Raw genomic sequence first — 20,027 nt, 5'->3', positions numbered from 1 at the left:
CAAAAATTAACATGCTAGCAACAACAACAACAACAAAACAGAAACAACAAAAAAAGTCATACATTCTACTAATTGCTTATTCCCTCTTCTCCTACACAAATTATAAAAAACTTTATAATTTGGGGCCGCCTTTCTCCAGCCCCAGCCCACAGCTTACTGGAAACAAAAAACTGAGAGAAACTGAGGCACAGATAGAGGTTGCAAGCCCACAGCAACAGCAATAAGAAGCAACAATTAACACAAAGGAAAAACCAAAAAATGAAAGTAATGGTCAAAAACTCTAAAAGCTGTAGATAGGACTACATATGCCAAGACTCTGTGAGGCATTTTATACCACAATGCAATAATTTATACATTATAAAGATGTTAAATTATATCATCTGCAAAGAGTCAGTGTTTGACTTCTTTGCCCAAATAGAAGGCAACAAACTGTAATTCTCATGACCCTTTATACTCCATCTTGTATTCAACTTACAGAGACAAAAATGTGCAGGGAGAATAGATGTGTAAGCCTGCTGACAATCCTGACTCCATCTTTGGCCCAATTTGTCTCCGATGGAAGTTAATGAGTGCCCTGGCAGGCATGCAGGGAGCTTTTTCTGATCTTCCCTAAAGTTGTTTAGATAACTAGTAGAGATAACATTGTTTCTTCTCCTCCCTCCCCTCCAGCACACAAATGGCACCACTTTAGATAACTGCCCTTTGACCTCATCACAACACAATAAAATCTATGGATTAAGGTCCAGGCTTTGCAGAGAATAGCTGCAAAGCAACTGGATTGCCATCCCTCTGATCCCCTACCCCCGCCACCCCGCCCCCGTCAGTAAGTTACCCTAAATAAATCTCCGTGTAAATGATATGAAGTGGCTTGCTTTGGTTTTTTTTGTTTTCAGTCTCAAAGTGCCTTCTCAGTGTGGAGGACACTTTATTGCCTTTACCTTCTTCTTCTTTTTTTTTTTGCCTTTACCTTCTTATCCAAATAAACCAGTATTAAGAAGATCGTCCCAACTTGTATTTTGAAAAACTTCAAAGCTACAAGCAAGTTAAAAGAGCAGTACAACAAAGACGATATATCCTTTACGATGGACACCATATACATAACATTTCGTCACATCTGTATCCTCAATCTCTCATTTTCCATATATACGTATATCCACATATACATATGTACATATACACATACCACACACAAGCCATACTTTACTTTCATTACACCATTTTTTTAAAGACTTTATTTATTTATTTGACAGAGAAAGATCACAAGTAGGCAGAGAGAGGGGCGGGGAAGTGGGCTCCCTGCCAAGCAAAGAGCCCTATGTGGGACTCGATCCCAGGCCCCTGAGATTATGACCTGAGCGGAAGGCAGAGGCTTAACCCACTGAGCTACCCAGGTACCCCTTGTTATACCATATTACATGATACTTCACTCCTAAATTCACCAGCTGGTATCTTCCAGGAACAAAGACATTCTTCTTTATAACCTGATTCTACATAACATCATTCAATAATATCATGTGTATCAGTTAACAACTGATGTCCAACAAAACATTTCCAAAATTTAAAGGCTTAAAAGATAGGCATGTTACTGCTTATGAGACCGTTAGTCAGGTAGGTGGCTTTGTCCTAGCAAGTTAACTTATGTGTCTATAGTCAGTTTTGCTAATCTACATTAAGATCTCTCACATGTTTGGGAGTTGGCTGACGATAAACTAGGATGGCCTCAACTGGGAAAACTGAATTCTCCTCCACTGGGTCTTCCACTCTCTAGTAGATTAGCCAGAGCCTGATCAGACAGCAATGCCACAGTTCCAAGAAAGCGAAGCACATAAGAAGGAGCTTAACCGGATGCCTGGGTGGCTCAGTGGGTTAAGCCGCTGCCTTCGGCTCAGGTCATGATCCCAGGGTCATGGGATCGAGTCCTGCATCGGGCTCCTCGCTTGGCAGGGAACCTGCTTCTCTCGCTGCCTCTGCCTGCCTCTCTGCCTGCTTGTGTGTACTCGCTTGCCGCTTGCTCGCTCTCTCTCTCTCTCTGGCAAATAAATAAAATCTTTAAAAAAAAAAAAAGAAGGAGCTTAAGAAGTTTATGCTCATAAATGGCACACCATCATTTCTGCCACGTTCTGCTGGCCAGCCCATATTTATGAGGTGGAGAAACAGACTCCATCTCTTAGTGAGAGTAGCTGTAAAGTCACATTGCCCAGAGCATGGGTACAGGAAAGATGAAGAACTGTGACCATTTTTGCAATCTGTTGTATCACCTAATATCCAAATTTCCCAAATTATCTCCCAAATTGTTTCTTTATTGTTTTTTTTTGGGGGGGGGGTGTTGGTGGTTCCTTCCTACTCTCTCTCCCTCTCCTCCCTTTCCTTTCCTCCTTTAGAAGAAATAAGGAAATCAAATCAGGGGCTCCTGGGTGGCTCGGTCAGTGAAGTATCTGCCTTCAGCTCAGGTCAAGACCACAGCATTCTGGGACTGGTCTCCCTGCTCAGCGAGGAGTCTGCTTCTCCAGCTCCTGCTCCCTCTCCCTCTGTGTGCTTGCACTCTCACAAATTATAGGTTTCTATGCTTGCCATGAATCCTTTAATACTTTTTTTAAGATTTACTTATTTGAGAGAGAGAGAGCAGAAGAAAGGGGCAGAGGGACAGGAAGAGAGAGAATCCCAAACAGATTACATGATGAGCATGGAGCCCTACACAAGACTCAATCCCATGGCCCCAAGATCACGACCTGAGCCAAATCAAGAGTGAGACACTCAACTGACTAAGCCACCCAGGTGCCCCACCATGAATCCTTTAATTTAGAGCAGCACCCAACCTTTATTTCTTTCGTGATATTCCCATTTCATAATATTCAGTTGCTCCTAAGAAAACTAAAAGGACTAGATTTTAATGTCTCTAAATACTCATTTCATATTGTATAAAATAAACTCTAAATATGAAATCATATTGTTAATTCTGCCAGCTATTGCAGGAATCCAACCCTCAAAGACTCATTTGGTACTTGGAAGCCATTTCTCACAAGTGTTCACAAATGGGTCTTGTGGCTATTTTGTGACATTCACCAGTTCCTCCTCTTTAACTCTGGCCTGAAACCCACTTACTCTGCACCCATCTTTTCTTTCTTTCTTTCTTTCTTTTTTTTAATTAGCATGGGCCCTACCACTGTCTACCTACTCTTCCTTATGTCCTCCCTCCCGACTATGGTATGGAAAGAGACATTATGTTATAAAGTCTTGTCATCTCCCCAGCATGTGTTATTCTGATCTAACACTGTCTATTTTTTCTGCAGCAACTCACTGTGAAATGTTTGTCTGTACGTGAATTATTTTCCTGCTCTTTCCTCGTCATTAACCGCATGCAGAGGCAGAAGTAGTCACAACAGATATGAACAAATTCCTCTGAGACAGAAATTCCTGAGTAAGCAACAGAAAACCCTCCAGACACAAATTGGAAGCATCTGATTCACTGAGCAGTACCTGCGGGCAGAGCCTGGGCTGAGCTGGAACTTGCTCTGGACAAATTCTGCACCAAGAACTCAGATTCCTCTAGCATAGCATCATTCGGACTCTGACTCTGGGCACCACATAGTATAAAGTGGCTCCGGATCAGATGCTATAAATTCACCAGTAGAACTGACTTCCCCTGAATAAGTAAGCATTTTTATCTTCATTATCATCTGGTTTAAATTAACATTTACTTCCAAGCATAGCGTAGCAAGCTTTGCCTTGTTATCTATGTTTCGTTCTGGTAAACTTGGGAAAACCAAAAAGATTTCCCTATTACCTTCTTCCTCTTCACTGCATTCCTGATCCCAGGTTGTGTTTTATACTGAAACTCATAAAATCAAAAGGTTATGGCACTAGCATCTCCAACTCACACTCAGAGGAAACATCATAATTTAACTGAGCATACACGAGGCCAGAACAAAACAGGGAGGGCCACCTTCGCCTCCAGTAGAATAGTTTCTCACAAATGCTATCCGGTTATTCGCTCCTACTGTACCTAAACTTACTCATAGTATGTGTGACTTACGTGAATGGCTGGTACTGACCTGGCCAGGATTCCCTCTCTACTCCTACACTGCTGACAGCCATAGCCTGACAAACACGAGTGTGTGTTAGCACTAAACACATAATACTATGGTAACACAGGACGTCGTGAGATGAACAACTTTCATCCAGAAGCTCTCTATACCACAGGAATATTATCCAAAATACCTATATCCAAATACCCAAAATGAGGGGAAAGAGGGGGGGGGATAGAAGGAGACTGGGGAAGAAGAGAGTATTACTATTATGAACTTGATGAAGTCTGATGAAATTACCCTAATTTAAATCCTAAACAACTTCTACTAAAATCTCCAAGAGAATGCAGAGTTTATAAGACATAGAGTTGATATTTACCTCTCTGTCATGCTTACCGACAAAGAGTATGAGATAAAGCAATGAAAGGCAGAATGGTCCTCTGAGCTATGAGACACACAAAAAATATAGGAAGATTCTGCCCAAAGACAAAAACTGAACTAATTATTAAACCATGGGACTATTTCTTAATCCAGGATGAACTTCCCAGTATTAAACCTAAGAATTCTGATGGTGCCTCATAAGATGTTAGTTGTTCCTAATAGTTCACATAGTTTTCCAGTGTGATGGAAAGCAGCCAATATACCATGGTTATGTTTTTCTTTTTCCTAAAACCTATTTAAAATATCTTATATTATAAGGTAAAATACTGGTTTGACAATTATACTGAAGTTATAATTAAAAGTATCATCAATTTTGTTTATCCTGTTAACCCAGAGTTTGTCCAATAATAAAATCTTTTTACTCTATTATCTTAGAGTAAAAATACAAAATACAAACTACAAAAACATGACTCTTGATTCTAATTATCTATTTTAAACAATGGAAACTTCTGATCCATCACCTAAGATAAAAACAGAGAGGGAGACAAACCATAAGAGACTCTTAACTATAGGGAACAACTGAGGGCTGCTGGAGCGGAGGTGGTGAGGGGATAAGGAAATTGGGGGATGGGTATTAAGGAGGGCACTTGAGTGTTATATGAGCACTGGGTGTTATATGCAACTGACAAATCACTAAATTCTACCCCTAAAATCAATAATACACTATATGTAAACTAAATTGAATTTAAATAAAAATTTTTAAAGAAAGACTTACTTTTTGAAAGCCAACTACAGGGGTGCCTAGGTGGCTCAGTCAGTTAAGCGTCTACCTTTGGCTCAGGTCATGATTCCAGGGTTCTGGGATTGAGCCCCCCACATTGCTCAGTGGGAAGTCTGCTTCTCCCTCTTCCTTTGCCTCTCCCCCACAGTTTGTTCTCTCTCTAATAAATAAATAAAATATTTTTAAAAATCAAAATAAAAAACCAACTATAATATGAATACCAAGTGTTCTCAATGAGGTGAATTCTTGTGCACTCCCTTTACATAAAAGGGACTTCTATCCTGCGAATCCATCTGTAAATCTATCACTGTAATCTTTGTGACAACCACTCACAAAGTACCTGACTCAGTGGTTTCACATCCTGGCTATCAAGTAGCCAATCATTAAATAAATAAATTCTTTTATTTTCTTATATTTCAACTAAAGGCACAATCTTAGTTTTATAGAAGAAGACTTCTAAGTACATTTTATTCAAATTGATCTATATCATGTTGTATTTGGGGCGCCTGGGTGGCTCAGTGGATTGAGCCGCTGCCTTCAGCTCAGGTCATGATCCCAAGGTCCTGGGATGGAGCCCCGCATCGGGCTCTCTGCTCTGCGGGGATCCTGCTTCCTCCTCTCTCTGCCTGCCTCTCACTGACTTGTGATCTCTGTCTGTCAAATAAATAAATAAAGTAAACCTTATATCATGTTGTATTTGTGGGCCTCTAGATCGCATTTTCTCTTTTAACTCTCTTCCCACCTCCTATGTTCCTATGTCCAGGTCCACATACTTTTGCTTTAATGGAGAACTCAGTCCAGGCACATTATTAGTACACTTAACATAATATCACAGGTATTTTCTTGAAATTTTTTATCAAAGCATTTTCTTCTGAACTATTCCTGCTTACTTATAATAATTTCTCCTAAACTTATTAATTTTTTTTTCAGAAAAATTTGAGAAATGTTGTTAAAAATAAATTATGTCTTACAAAATAACTTCTATATTAGAACTCTTGAGTATGGATAGTAATTCAACTTATTAGATGACCTTAGTATTATGAGATTTTTTTTGTTTACAACCACGTTCATGAACTTGGACATGGATACCAAGTAATAGAGAAAGAGGGAAAACTGCCTTATTTTAGGAAACCAGTATAATCTTTGTTCCAAAAACCTAATAAACAATACAACAACAATAAGTCCCCATTTACTTGTCAATATAAAATTAAAATCCTAAATAAAATACAACTTTTGTAAATACAGCAATATATTTTTAAAGAATAGAAAGCGATCAGGGCACCTGGGTGGCTCATTCAGTTAGGCATCTGACTCCTGATTTTAGCTTAGGTCATGATCTCAGGGTTGTGAGATCGAGCCACACATGGGGCTCTGGGCTCGGTATGGAACCCACTTGAGATTCTCTCTCTCTCCTTTTCCGCATATCCCTCCCTGCTTCTCTCTCTCCATCCCCCAAAAATACAAAATGATCAGGTAGAATTTACTATAAAAAAATAAGAATGGTTTAACATTCTGATATATATTCATGTAATTCTCCGTATGAATGGGTCAGAGAGATAAAAAGCAAGATTACATCAAATATTCAACAAAAGCACTAAATTTCAACATCTGTGATAGAAATAGAATGAAATTTCTTTATTTAACAAAGATACATACCAAATCCATCATACTTAAAAAAACATATTAAAATAAAAGGTATTTAACTCGGTACACTATTTTCCTTTAGTTTTTGCTTAGGAATGGGGTGGGGAGCAGAGACCAACACCAACCCCCAGCTGGTAAGACAGACAGGGGAAATACCATTAGGCCTAAATATGGTCTGCCTCTGGCTATGTAAGGCCACTTGTCCAGCATAGCCAGAGTGGTTCTAGATCTCAAAAATCAAGTTGCCTCGAGGGGTGTGAGGGGTGGGGACAGGTAAAAGAGGGTAAAGACCACCTGTACTAGCAAAGGACCTCTCATCATCTTCATCACAGTCAGAAAACATAGCAGCAGCATCCCTGGGGTGCGCTACTGGAGACTCCAAGGAAGGAATTTGTCCTTCCAGTGGTGGAGAATACTGCAAGTGTTCTCAATGAGATAAATTCTTGTGCACTCCCTTTACATAAAAGGGACTTCTATCCTGCGAATCCATCTGTAAATCTATCACTGTAAACTTTGTGACAACCACTCACAAAGTGCCTGACTCAGTGGTTTCACATCCTGGCTCAACCGCTTAGAATCATGTGTCCTTAGGAAAATCATAAGCAGTTTGTTCATTTGCAACCTGTAATAACACTACTTTCTCCTCTGTGAGGAAAACATTCGACAAAGTGCTTAGCATGTATAAATTGTATTGCATGACGCTGGCACAGTGAGGGTTAGCTATTGTTAGCTATTACCATAATGTTATCTTGCAAGAGAATTTTTTTTTTATAATTTCTAAAGTTTTAATCCCAGTATAGTTAACATACAGTGTTATGTTAATTTCAGGTGTAACACAGTGATTCAACAATTCCATACATCTCCTGGCGCTCACGGATGCACTCCTTAATCCCGGTCATCTATTCCACCCTTCCCCCCACCCACCTCCCCTCTGGTGATCATCACTAAAAGTCTGTTTCTGGGTTTCTCTTTCTCTTTTTTTTTTTCCTTTGCTCGTTTGTTTTGTTTCTTAAATTCCATATGAGTGAAATCACATGGTATGTGTCTTCTTCACTTAGCATTATTCTGTCTAGCTCCATCAATGTCACTGCAAATGGCAAAATCTCATTCTTTTTATGGATGAATAATATTCCATTGTGTGTGTATATATATATATATATATATATATACATACATACCACCTCTTCTTTATCCATTCATTTATCAACGGACACCTGGACTGCTTCCATAATTTAACTATTATAAATATAATGTTGCTATAAACATAGGGGTACATTTACTCCTTTGAATTAGTGTTTTTGTGTTTGGGGGATAAATACTCAGTAGTACAATTACTGGATTGGACAGTTCTATTTTTAACTTTTTAAGGAAACTCCTACTGTTTTGCACAGTGGATGCACCAGTTTGCATTCCTATCAACAGTGCAGGAACCCTTCTGCACTGTATTCCTCCATATCTGCCCCAACACTTGTTTCTTGTGTTTTTGATTTTGACAGGTGTAAAGGGGTATTTCAGTGTAATTTTTTTTTTTTTTTTAAGATTTTACTTATTCAGAGAAAGAGAGGGTGTGTGCGCACAGGTGAGCAGGGGCAAGGGCAGAGGGAGAGAGAATCTCGAGCCAACTCCACTCTAAGCACAGAGCCCAGTTGGCAGGGCTGGATTTTATGACCTGAGCCAAAACTAAGAGTCGGATACTGAGCCCCCAAGGTGCCCCACAGTGTGGTTTTGATTTGCATTTCTCTGATGATAAGTGATGTTGAGCATCTTTTTATGTGTCTGTTGGCCATGTCTTCTGCCTATTTTTTAACTGGATTATTCATTTTTAGGTGTTAAGTTGTATAAGTTCTTTATATATTTTAGATACTAACCTTTTATTAGATCATTCATTTGCAAATATCTTCTCCCATTCAGTAGGCTGCCTTTAGTTTTGTTGATTGTTTCCAAAGCTATGCAGAAGCTTTGTATTTTCATGTAGTTCTAATAGTTTGTTTTTGCTTTTATATCCCTTGCCTCAGGAGATACACCTAGAAAAATGTTGCTAGGGTCAATGCCAAAAACATTTTTGCTTGTGCTCTCTTCTAGAATTTTTATGGTTTTAGGTCTCACGTTTAAGTCTTCAACCCACTTTGAATTTATTTTTGTGTATGGTGTAATAAAGTGGTCCAGTTTCATTCTTTTGCAGGTAGCTGTCCAATTTTCCCAACGCCATTTGTTAAAGAGACTGTCTTTTTCCCATTGGATATTCCTTCCTGCTTTGTCAAAGATCAACTGACCATATAATCATGGGTTTATTCCTGGGTTTTCTACTCTGTTCCATTGATCTTTGTGTCCATTTTTGTGCCAGTGCCATATTGTTTTGAGGACTACAACTTTATAAATTAAAGTCGGAATTGTAATAACTCCAGCTTTGATTTTCTTTTTCAAGACTGCTTTGGCTCTTGGGGTCTTTCTGTGGTTCTATATAAATTTTAGAGTTATTTGTTACAGTTCTGTGAAAAATGCTGTTAGTATTTTGATAGAGATTGCATTAAATGTATAGACTGTTCCAAGTAGTCTCAACATTTTATTAATATTTGTTTTTCCAACCCATGAGCATGGAATGTTTTTCCATTTGTTTGTGTCATCTTCAGTTTCTTTCAACGATGTTTTATAGTTTTAAAGAATATAAGGCAGGGTACCTGCCTGGCTCAGTTGGTGGAGCATGTAACTCTTGATCACAGGCTTGTGAGTTCAAGTCCGACACTGGGTAAAGAGATTACTTAAAAATAAAATCGTTACGAAAAAGAAAGACTACTTTTTGGTTAAGTTTATTCCTAGGTATTTTATTGTTTTTGGTGTAATTGCAAATAGGCTGCTTTCTTAATTTCTCGTTCTGTTGCTACATTATTAATGTATAGAAATGCAACAGATTTCTACACATTGATTTTGTATCTTGTGACCTTACTAAATTCATTTATCAGTTCTGGCGGATTTTTTTTGGTGGAGTCTTTAGGGTTTTCTATACACAGTATTATGTCATCTGCAAATAGTGAAAGCTTTACTTCTTCTCTACCTTTTATTTCTTCTTGTTTGTTTGATTAGCTATGGCTAGGACTTCCAGTACTATGTTGAATAAGTGATGAGAGTGGACATCCTTGCCTTGTTCCTGACTTTACAGGGAAAGTTCTCAGTTTCTCCCCATTGATTATGATATTTATTCATGGCCTTTATTATGCCAAGGTCATTGGAAAATGTTAATACCCTGTAAAGTGAGCACTCCTATAGTTCTGATTTTCAATAATATTACAGGTCAGACTTGGGAATCTTTATTGGCTGGCCTTATAATTACATTAAAATCTTAACCCTTTATACCATAGACTACAATACCTTATATGTTCTAGTTCCTGCCTTCCTCTCCAAATTCACTTCCTGACAGCCCTACCTTTTCTATCAAACTACCAAATGTCAACAAAACCAGACTTTGTGCCTCTCCAATATGCTCTAATACATTTCCTTCTTAAGGTCTTGAATTATGCTACCATTTTGGCCTGGAAGGCTCTCTCTGGTGGGACTACCTCCTGTGCATGGTGTAATTCTCAACTAAAAGCTCACCTCCTCAGAGGCTTTCTCTGACTACATACAATAGACACTTCTACTATCTCTCTCTCTACTCTTTTGCTTTACTTTATTTTATTCTCAACACTTATTACTACAGAAAACTGTATTAATTTATTAGTGCATCTGTACATTGTCTGTCTCCAAGCACTCCCCTCCATGAAATGTTAAGCTTCATGAAGGCAGAGACTTAGATCATATCCAGGAGTATCCAGCACACAGTGAGCACACTGTATTTGTTGATCAAACTATGTGTCTGGGCTGATGTCTCACAGCTTAGCCCATTACTAATTACTACTACGGTCAAAGTCAAAGGCCAAGACAAAGTCACTCTACCTACAAACCATTTGAATTCATTAATGGTAGATTTTTTGAAAAGGTGGTAAATTGGGGCACTTGGGAGGCTCAATCAGTTGAGCATCCAACTCTTCATTTCACCTCAGGTCATAATCTCTGGGTGGTGAAATCAGTGAGATCAAGCCCTGAATCAGGCTCCATACTCAATACAGAGCCTGTCTGAGATTCTCTCTCTCCGACTCTCTCTACCCCTTCCCCTCTGTAGGCACACACACTCTCTCTCTAAAGTAAATAAATCTATAAACATACCAACAAAAAACAAAAAAAAATAAATAAAAGGTGGTAAAGAATATGTATAATTGGGATCAATTATTAAAGCCCACTGATCTTCATACAGAGGTATGGACAAAAAAAAAAAAAAACAATTTGTATAGTATAAAAAGAAACAAGCACATTTTCAAAAGTACAATATACTAGTATATCAGTGACTGGGCAGGAAACTAATGATTTGTTCTTTCAAAGAATGGGATAAACTACATTTTATACTCAGTAAAATGATGTCATGCATTAGAACTTTATCCAAACTGTTGTTTAAGGGATTCATGAAGTTAAACAAGTTTCTTTAAACCCTCTACAAACTATTTAAATGTTTACGGTGGATCACTAGCCTGGGAATATAACATTCAAAGGTTCCCAAACCTAACTGACTATAAAATGCGTTTCTTTAAACTACAAATTTACATATCCTGGAAATCAATTTAGGATAAGCTTCTATAGAGATGATAAAGTTATTGTATTAGCAACTATAAGAGCCTACCACTTAGTTTGATTCTTAGTAGTTTGAAGAACAAAAATTGTTTATTTGTTTGTTTCCAATTGCTTTCTTTAGCCTAAGTTTTTAACCACAATAGCCTGGCTCCTCTATTCTTTAATACTTGCTTTCTTCCAACACTTCTATCAATTTATTTATTTTCTTATTTTACTACACTGTATAAAAGCCTCTAAACCCACACTGCATAAAGGGTCTAAATAGTTGTGGGGATCTTTGTCTTTTTTTTTCTTCTCTTTTTATTTAAATGCAAATAGCCCCAGTACTCCCATATATAATACAATATTTACTTTAAATTTTGGTAATTAAGGGATGCCTGGGTGGCTCAGTCAATTAAGTGTCTGCCTTCGGCTCAGGTCAGGATCCCAGGGTCCTGGGATCCAGTCAACAATACGCTCCTTGCTCAGTGGGGAGCCCGATGCTCCCTGTGCCTGCCACTCCCACTGCTTGTACTCTCTCTCTGAGAAATAAATAAATAAACATTTAAAAAAGATAAAAATAAAACTTTGGTAATTAATTTTTAACAGTTTTGCTAATTTCTTCTTATTCCTATTTTACTTGGAATTTCTACTGGGAAAGACTAATAAATGTTATCAAATGTCAATATCATATAACATATCATGTGATTTGTAACTTTTCCCTTATCTAATAATGAGTTTCACTGAAAACTTCTGGATGGCAAAATTTCCTAACTGTAAAATATCCTTGCATTCCTAGAATAAACCTTACTCGGTCATGGGATACTATTAATTTAGGTTACCTGGTAAGTTTAATTCCTGAAGAAATCAGATACTTGATTTGCTGAAGTAAGGAATGTCACTTTAAACATACATAATTTAAGTTTTGGAAAGAAAATAAGACAAAGATGAAAAAGAAATTAGAACTGTATAATTCTATTTACCAGAAATTCTAATCAATTGTATTATCCTGTTCTAGTCATATTCTGTATGATTCTGTATAGATTCCCAAATTTTAGTTCCCTTTGGATCAAATTAATTTTTAAACTGTGGTATGGAAGTGAAATTATGTCTTTTGTCTGTTATCCTAAAGATCAACTCCAGAAAACATATATACTATCTAAGAATGTGAACAGGAATTTTGAAGGTAAATAAGGCAAATTATAAATATCAGAAAGCAAAAAGATGAGACAAAACAACAATCTTTTTAACCTAAAATACAGTTTCACCTAAATAACACAATCCATATTTTTTAATTTATAAGGTTTTCCATTGTAATTTATAATGCTATGAATAGTGCATTCTTATAACTATTCTGTCTACTAAAAATTAATCATACAATATAATAATATAGGAAAAAGCTGCTCAAATAGTCCCCATAAAATTCTTGAGTCCTACGCCAACAGATACAATACAAAAAGAATCTCAATAACCATTTAAACAATGTTTTCAGTTATTATTCCTAAAAACCAATCACTTAAACAATAAACCTACATTAGGTGTTATACCCGGAAAGATATCAATCTTTACTATAAAAAGTAACGAATTATTAGTCACAACTTCAAAGTCATTTGAGTCCATTTAACACCATCAGTCTGATCCACTGAGCTTCCTAATAAACTGTACCAGAATTTATACCAACTCTCTTTTTCAATAGTTTCCATATTTATTTAAACAAACCTTATACAATCAGGTAAAATCAAAGTAAAGTTAAGAACAAGAATATGTAAATATCAGGATTCCAATATTCTATCTCCTATTTCAGTGGCAAGTTTGTTACAATACAAATGTAGAAAATATTGAAAGATATGAATGTATTAGATGAATTAACAACTGTACTCACGCATCATTTGAGCAAGTCATAAATTCTCCCTTTATTTTGGGATGCCATGAACCAGTATGAAGCATTGCTGTATGACCCTTAAAAAATAAAAATATAGAAAAAAAGATACTTTAAAAAGATTCTTAAAAATAAATAAAATGACCAGAAACTGATATATCATATTTAAAAGTAACTGTTTATTCCTCCCAAGAGCACACTATTTTAATTACAAACATAGTATACTCTCCCAATTTTATTTCAAAATATGCTTTCTTTATTTCACTTTGTTTAATTCACTGTATAAGTTCCCTGCCCAGAAATTAACATGGCACTTATATAAAACAGGTGCTTAATAAGGAAGGAAATAGAAAGGAAATTGATGCCTCTCTTTAGGAAACAAATGGAAAAACCATAGTAAGAGAAAGATAGGCCCTTCTTTAAAGACTTTTCTCAATGGAAAATAAGAATACAAAGTATTTACAAATAATCAAGGCAAAAGCAAGAGGTTGAGGGGAAAAACCCATACTTCTTAAAAATAAGTCAACAATTTTGATTCTATATCTATAAAAAAAAGTATGTGAGAAAAGGAGAAATACCTTTAAAATGATTCAAGAAGATGAGCCTTATTAATTATAGAACATAATATAAAAATACTGTAATTAAAACAATGTAATGTTGGTATACAAACTGACACACACACCAAATCAACCACAGAGTATATACCAAACGTGAATATACACACACACCTCCCTTCCAGGTGCAAAGTCGGCTGGAGTGATTTCATGCAGTATGTTCAGATGAGGCAGAAAAGAGCCTAATACATAATAATGGCAAAATCTCTTATTCTGTAAAGGTCCAAAATAATAGATGAAGACCATCTATAGTCCAAATTGCCCACAAAACCTCTAACAGGATCTGGCCAACTCCTGACAATCTGCTTATGCTGACAGGGTACAAACACGGACCAGAGATGTGCAGTAGGGAAGCATGAACTGAAGTAATGGGACTAGATGGGCGGTTTGAGATTCCATTTTCTTTCCTGAGCTTAAAATTGCATATTTAACTATCAACTTGCCTCTTGCATTTGCATAGACATTTCCTACATAGTAGTAGGCCAACAGGGAAATCTTGATTCTTCATGTAAACTTCATTCGCAATCGACTTCTTCCATAGTTGCTAAAACTACAAACTTGGAGATCATCCTTAAATACTCCAACAACCATAAATCCAAAACCCTCTCTCCACCTAAATTCAACTCCCTCGCTAGTCTTGTCAGTTCAACCCAAAACACATCTTAAATCTAACCACTTCTCTGCTTATTCACCTTACCATCCTTACAGGAGCCAACATTACCTCATGCCTCTATTCAGTTATTATACACTGTAACAGGCCTGAGATTTGTCTCTCCAGTTTTATTCTTGCCTCGTGTGCTCCACCTAGCAATCAATACAGTCTTTTAAAAATATCCTTGGGTGGCGCAGTCGGTTAACTATCCAACTCTTGGTTTCGGCTCAGGTCATGAGATCAAGCCTCACACTGCACTACACTCTACACTCAGCAGAGTCTGCTTAGGATTCTCTCTCCCTCTCCACCTGCCCCTGCACATACAGGGCTCACACTCTAACAACTAAATAAATCCTTAAATATATATATATATATATATATATATATACACACACACACACACACACACACATATTTATACACACACACACAGAAGTGTATATATGCGTATATATACATTTCTAAAAATGCCAATGCTTATTGTCCTTCACTGGTTCTCCAGCATCTTCACACAGCCTACAACAGCTCACATGTTGTAGCTCTTGCTTTCTTTACAACTACATTTATTTTATGTTTCCTCTCCCAATAGGCACTAATCTGCTGGGCTTCTTTCATCTCCTCTACAACATCCAGCTCTTTCCCCTCATCAAGGCCTCTCACATGCTTTTCCATTTGTGGGAAAGCTCTTTTTTTCCACTTTTACATGACCGACTGGCTTCTCATTCCTTCAATCTCTTATATAGTACTTATTCAAATAATACGACCTGGCCTTAATCTAAGTATATATGGCTCATTCTGTTGTTCTCCACTCAAGTATCTGTCCATTCCCTTAACTACAGTCACAATTTTTAATTCTATACTTATTAACTTTTTAGACTTCTGAAACTATTGATGTTCTGCATATTCAAAAACAAACTGAGAGGCTGAGAGGAACCTAAAATTCAACATAAGCAGAAACAAATGAATCCTACTGTATTTCAAATGAACAACAAATGCACTGAAAGAGCAAACAGAAGATAATAACCCAAGTAACTATACACTCTGTACTGGATTAAATGGTGGTCCCCCACCAAGGATCTACTTGTGTCCTCCTCACTAAAAGCCGTGAATGTGACCTGAAGTCACATTCTTAAGTCTCACTTAAAAATGAGAAGACATGGAGAAGTAAGTCAATTGGAGAAAGACAACTATCATATGATCTCCCTGATATGAGGAAGTGGTGATGCAACGTGGGGGGTTTGGGGGACAGGATTTTAGTATATGTGCTGCCGAAGAGAGCACAGTTTGGGGGATAGGAAAAGAATAAATGAAACAAGATGAGATTTGGAGGGAGACAAACCATAAGAGACTCTTACTGTCACAAAACAAGCTGAGGGTGACCAGGGGAGAGGGGAGTAGGGAGAGGGTGGTGGCGTTATGGACATTGGGGAGGGTATGTGATATGGTGAGTGCTGTTAAGTGTGTAAACCTGGCGATTCACAGACCTGTACCCCTGGGGCTAATAATACATTATGTGTTTATAAAAAAAATAAAAATATTTTTTAAAAAATAGAAAGTTAGAAAAAAAAAAAAAAAAGAGTGAGAAGACACAAAGAAGAGAAAGCTCTGTGAAGAGAGGCAGAGAGAAAAGAGCCTGGATTATGCAGCCACAAGCCAAGGAATGCCTGGAGTCACCAGAAGCTAGGACTGGCAAGGAAGAATTCCCCTAGAGCCACTGGATGGAACATGGCTGTGCTAATATCTTGATTCCAACACTTCTGCCCTCCAAAACTGGGCAAGAATTTGTTGTTTTAAGCTACTAAGTGTGTGGTAATTTATTATGGTAGTCTTAGAAAACTAGTATAAAAAGAACAAAAGCACTAGAAAACTAGTATATAAAGACCAAAAGAGGGGCTCCTGGGCAGCTCAGTGGGTTAAGCCTCTGCTTTCAGCTCAGTCATGATCTCAGGTCCTGGGATTAAGCCCTACATGGGCTCTCTGCTCAGCAGGGATCCTGCTTCCCCATCTTTCTGCCTGCCTCTCTGCTTCCTTGTGATTTCTCTCTGTCAAATAAGGAAATAAAATTAAAAAAAAAAAAAAAAAAAAAAAAGACCAAAAGAACTAGGGGCACCTGGGTGGCTCAATTAAGCGACTGCCTTTGGCTCAGGTCATGATCCCAGGCTCCTGGGGTGGAGCCAGGCATGGGCTCTCTGCTCAGTGGGGAGCCTGCTTCTCCATCTACCACTCCCCCTGCTTGTGTTCCCTTTCTCTCTGTGTCTCTCTCTGTCAAATAAATAAATAAAATCTTAAAAAAAAAAAAAAAAGACCAAAAGAACTATAAATAAATACTGAATTCTAGTTAATACATTTGTTTCTCTTTTGCAGTGGTATGCATTAAGAATTCTGAAACTGTTTTCATTACAATGAAGAATTAGGCAAATGAAGAAATACTTTTGAGGAAATGGAAGCCAAATTTCTCCACTGGAAAAGGGAATAACAAAAGTGAAAAGAAGAAAACTAGGATGAACCCTATGGAATTTGACTGAAATCAGGGATACCAATATGAACCCACAATTTCTAATAGGTAAATATAAATATAGGTGTACATGGGTGTTAAGTTATTCTCAAGCTCTGTATACAGAGAATGGCTGGAAGCAGGGACACCCCAGCGACCCCAGCACAGAGATCCTGGATTCTATATTACATTCTCCACTAAAAGGAAATAGGGCTCCTTGAAGAAATGTTTGATTCTTGTTCATACAAGATGAACATGGAACATCTGCTTGTGCCAAAAAATAAGAAAGTGCAAAAATGACGGGGATATGTTAAAGAATAAAGGGCAGGTTGGGGGGCTTCTTCTGGGATAATTAGGGCATCAAAATAAACAATGAAAGTAATGGATTATAAATGACTGACTCAACTAGGAACTTCTGGGTATATATGAATAAATAAATAAGAGAAAGCTCCTCCTTACAATAGAATAATAAATATAAAATTAATGATGGAGTTAGAAAAATCACCATGTTGTAATCATCACAGTAATAACTGATTCACACAAGAAACATCAATGGGTGCTTAAAACTATTGGAGACAAGCTTGATAATGAACAGAGAGGGTCCTTCCCTACTCTCAAAATCTCCCTGCAAATTACTTAGTAAGTACAAAGAGAAAAATAGGAGGGAAGAGATCTGGTATTACACTACCCTAAACAAGTGATCAAACTAATGTTACCAAAACTGGGATGCACTGGTATCATGTATTCCTGATATGAGGATGTAGGAACACAAGACTGTTTCTGTGACAGACTTTCTAAAAATGCATACCCAAACTCTAATGATGAGGAAAAATAGGCAGAATCAAATCCTGCCATCTGTTGCTACATATTTACAGCCTCTACATATTTATAAAATAAATGGCTTATAGTCTTCATATATATCAAAGATTCTTTTTTTTTTTTTTTTTTTAAAGGCAGAGGAACTATTCCCAATTAAGAAACAAAAAGGCGGGCGCCTGGGTGGCTCAGTGGGTTAAGCCGCTGCCTTCGGCTCAGGTCATGATGTCAGGGTCCTGGGATCGAGTCCCGCATCGGGCTCTCTGCTCAGCAGGGAGCCTGCTTCCTCTCTGCCTGCCTCTCTGCCTGCTTGTGATCTCTCTCTGTCAAATAAATAAATAAAATCTTTTAAAAAAAAAAAAAAAAAGAAATAAATAAAAAGGCATGGGCACCTGGGTGGCTCAGTCATGCATCTGCCTTCTCAGGTCATGATCTCAGGGTCCTGGGATCAAGACCCACATCAGGCTCCCTGCTCAGCGGGGAGCCTGCCCTCTCCCTCTCCCCCTGCCCTACTCCCACTCTCGTGCTTGCTCTCTCACTCTCCCCTCTTTAAATAAATAAATATTTTTTAAAAAAATATTTTAAAAAAATTTTTTTTAATTTTTTAAATATTTTAAAAAATATATTTTTAAAAAATGACTACTAAACAAGTAGGAATATAATTATAAAGGGATTATGGGGGATGCCTGGGTAGCTCAGTTGGTTAAGCAGCCCTTCAGCTCAGGTCATGATTCCAGGGTCCTGGGTTCAAGCCCCGCATCAGGCTCCCTGCTCAGCAGACAGCCTGCTTCTCTCTCTTTCCCTCTGCCTGCAGCTCTGCTTTCTTGTGCTCTCTCTCTCTCCCTCTGTCAAATAAATAAATAAAATCTTTTTAAAAAACTGTTTATAAAGGAGATTGTTGAGACAAATGTGGACTATGGATTAGATAATAGTATTTTATCAAGGTTAAATTCATGGTTATATAAAAAATATATAATGTTATTAGGAAAACAACACTGAAGAATTTAGGAGTAAAGAGCAAGATGATTGCAATTTATTTCAAAGGTTGGGGACTAGTAAAACATACACACATAATTCATATATATGTGCATAGACATATGTGAGTGAGTGGAGGGATATATAAGTAGGAGGAACAGAGTTTGTATTAGTTCCTGAAGGAAGCGAGAGAAGACAAAGCAATCGGGCAAAATGTTAGCAACTGATGAATCCAGAAAAGGGGCATAAGGAAGTTCTATATGGTATTCTTGTAACTTTTCTGTAAAGTTGAAATTATATCAAAATAAACCTTAAAAAAATATTCTGGCTGCTCTGTGAAGAAAATCCTGTTGCAAAGTCAAGACAGGAATTAAGAAGACAGTGATGTGGTCCATGGGAACACTGACAGTGGCCGGGACTAGGGCACAGCAGTTAAGGATTCAGAGGTAAGAAGATGTGGGAGGCATTTTAAAGAGACAGACATCAGGTTTCCCTAATGAACTGGATCTGGGCAACCACAGAAGAAAGCAAAGTTTGTGAACTAAGCAACTGTGTTGTATAAATGGTGACTATACAAATACCATGTCATTTTCTCTACCCATGGAGAACCTGAACTCTCTTTTGTATTTAGGAAATTCCACCCGCAAAATGACTCTTGGGGTAGAAGACAGAGACTACCTCTCACTGAAGAGGGAAAGTCAGGTGCTAATTTTGCCAGCCTCCCTTATAGATGTGATACAAGAATGCAATCCAGATCCAGCCATTACATTCCCTGGAGCTGTAACTCATGGACAATGGAATGCTAGCTTGCCATGTTAGTCCATTTAGGCCACTATAACAAAAATACCGTAAACTGAGTGGCTTATAAGCCATAAACATACTTCTGGAAGCTGGGAAGTTGTAGATCAAGGTGCCAGCAGATTTAGTGTCTCAACTTCCTAGTTCACAGAGGCTGTCTTTTTGATGTAACCTCACATGGTGAAGGGGTAAGAAAGCTTTCTTGGGCTCTTTGCACAGAGCACTAATCCCATTCATGAGAGCTCCAGTTAATGACCTAATCACCTCCTATAACCACCACATTGGGGGTTATGATTTCAGAATATGAATTCTGGAGAATATTCAGACCAT

The 20,027-nt window shown here is 37.6% G+C and overlaps 1 protein-coding gene across 2 annotated transcripts in view; it reads right to left on the bottom strand.

The window, feature by feature from the left end:
- WDR70 (WD repeat domain 70) overlaps positions 1-20,027 on the bottom strand; it is a 298,407-nt gene that overhangs the window by 167,963 nt on the left and 110,417 nt on the right. For both annotated transcript variants that reach the window (XM_045079485.1, XM_045079486.1), the window contains one exon: positions 13,352-13,428. In XM_045079485.1, the coding sequence (XP_044935420.1) occupies positions 13,352-13,428 (77 nt within the window). The remainder of the gene's footprint in view (positions 1-13,351; positions 13,429-20,027) is intronic.

Source organism: Mustela putorius, unplaced genomic scaffold, assembly GCF_011764305.1.
Source record: "Mustela putorius furo isolate JIRA1106 unplaced genomic scaffold, ASM1176430v1.1 tig00000407_pilon_pilon_pilon, whole genome shotgun sequence".
In the NCBI taxonomy this organism is placed as follows: Eukaryota; Metazoa; Chordata; class Mammalia; order Carnivora; family Mustelidae; genus Mustela; species Mustela putorius.
This window is presented reverse-complemented; position numbering and strand designations above follow the sequence as displayed.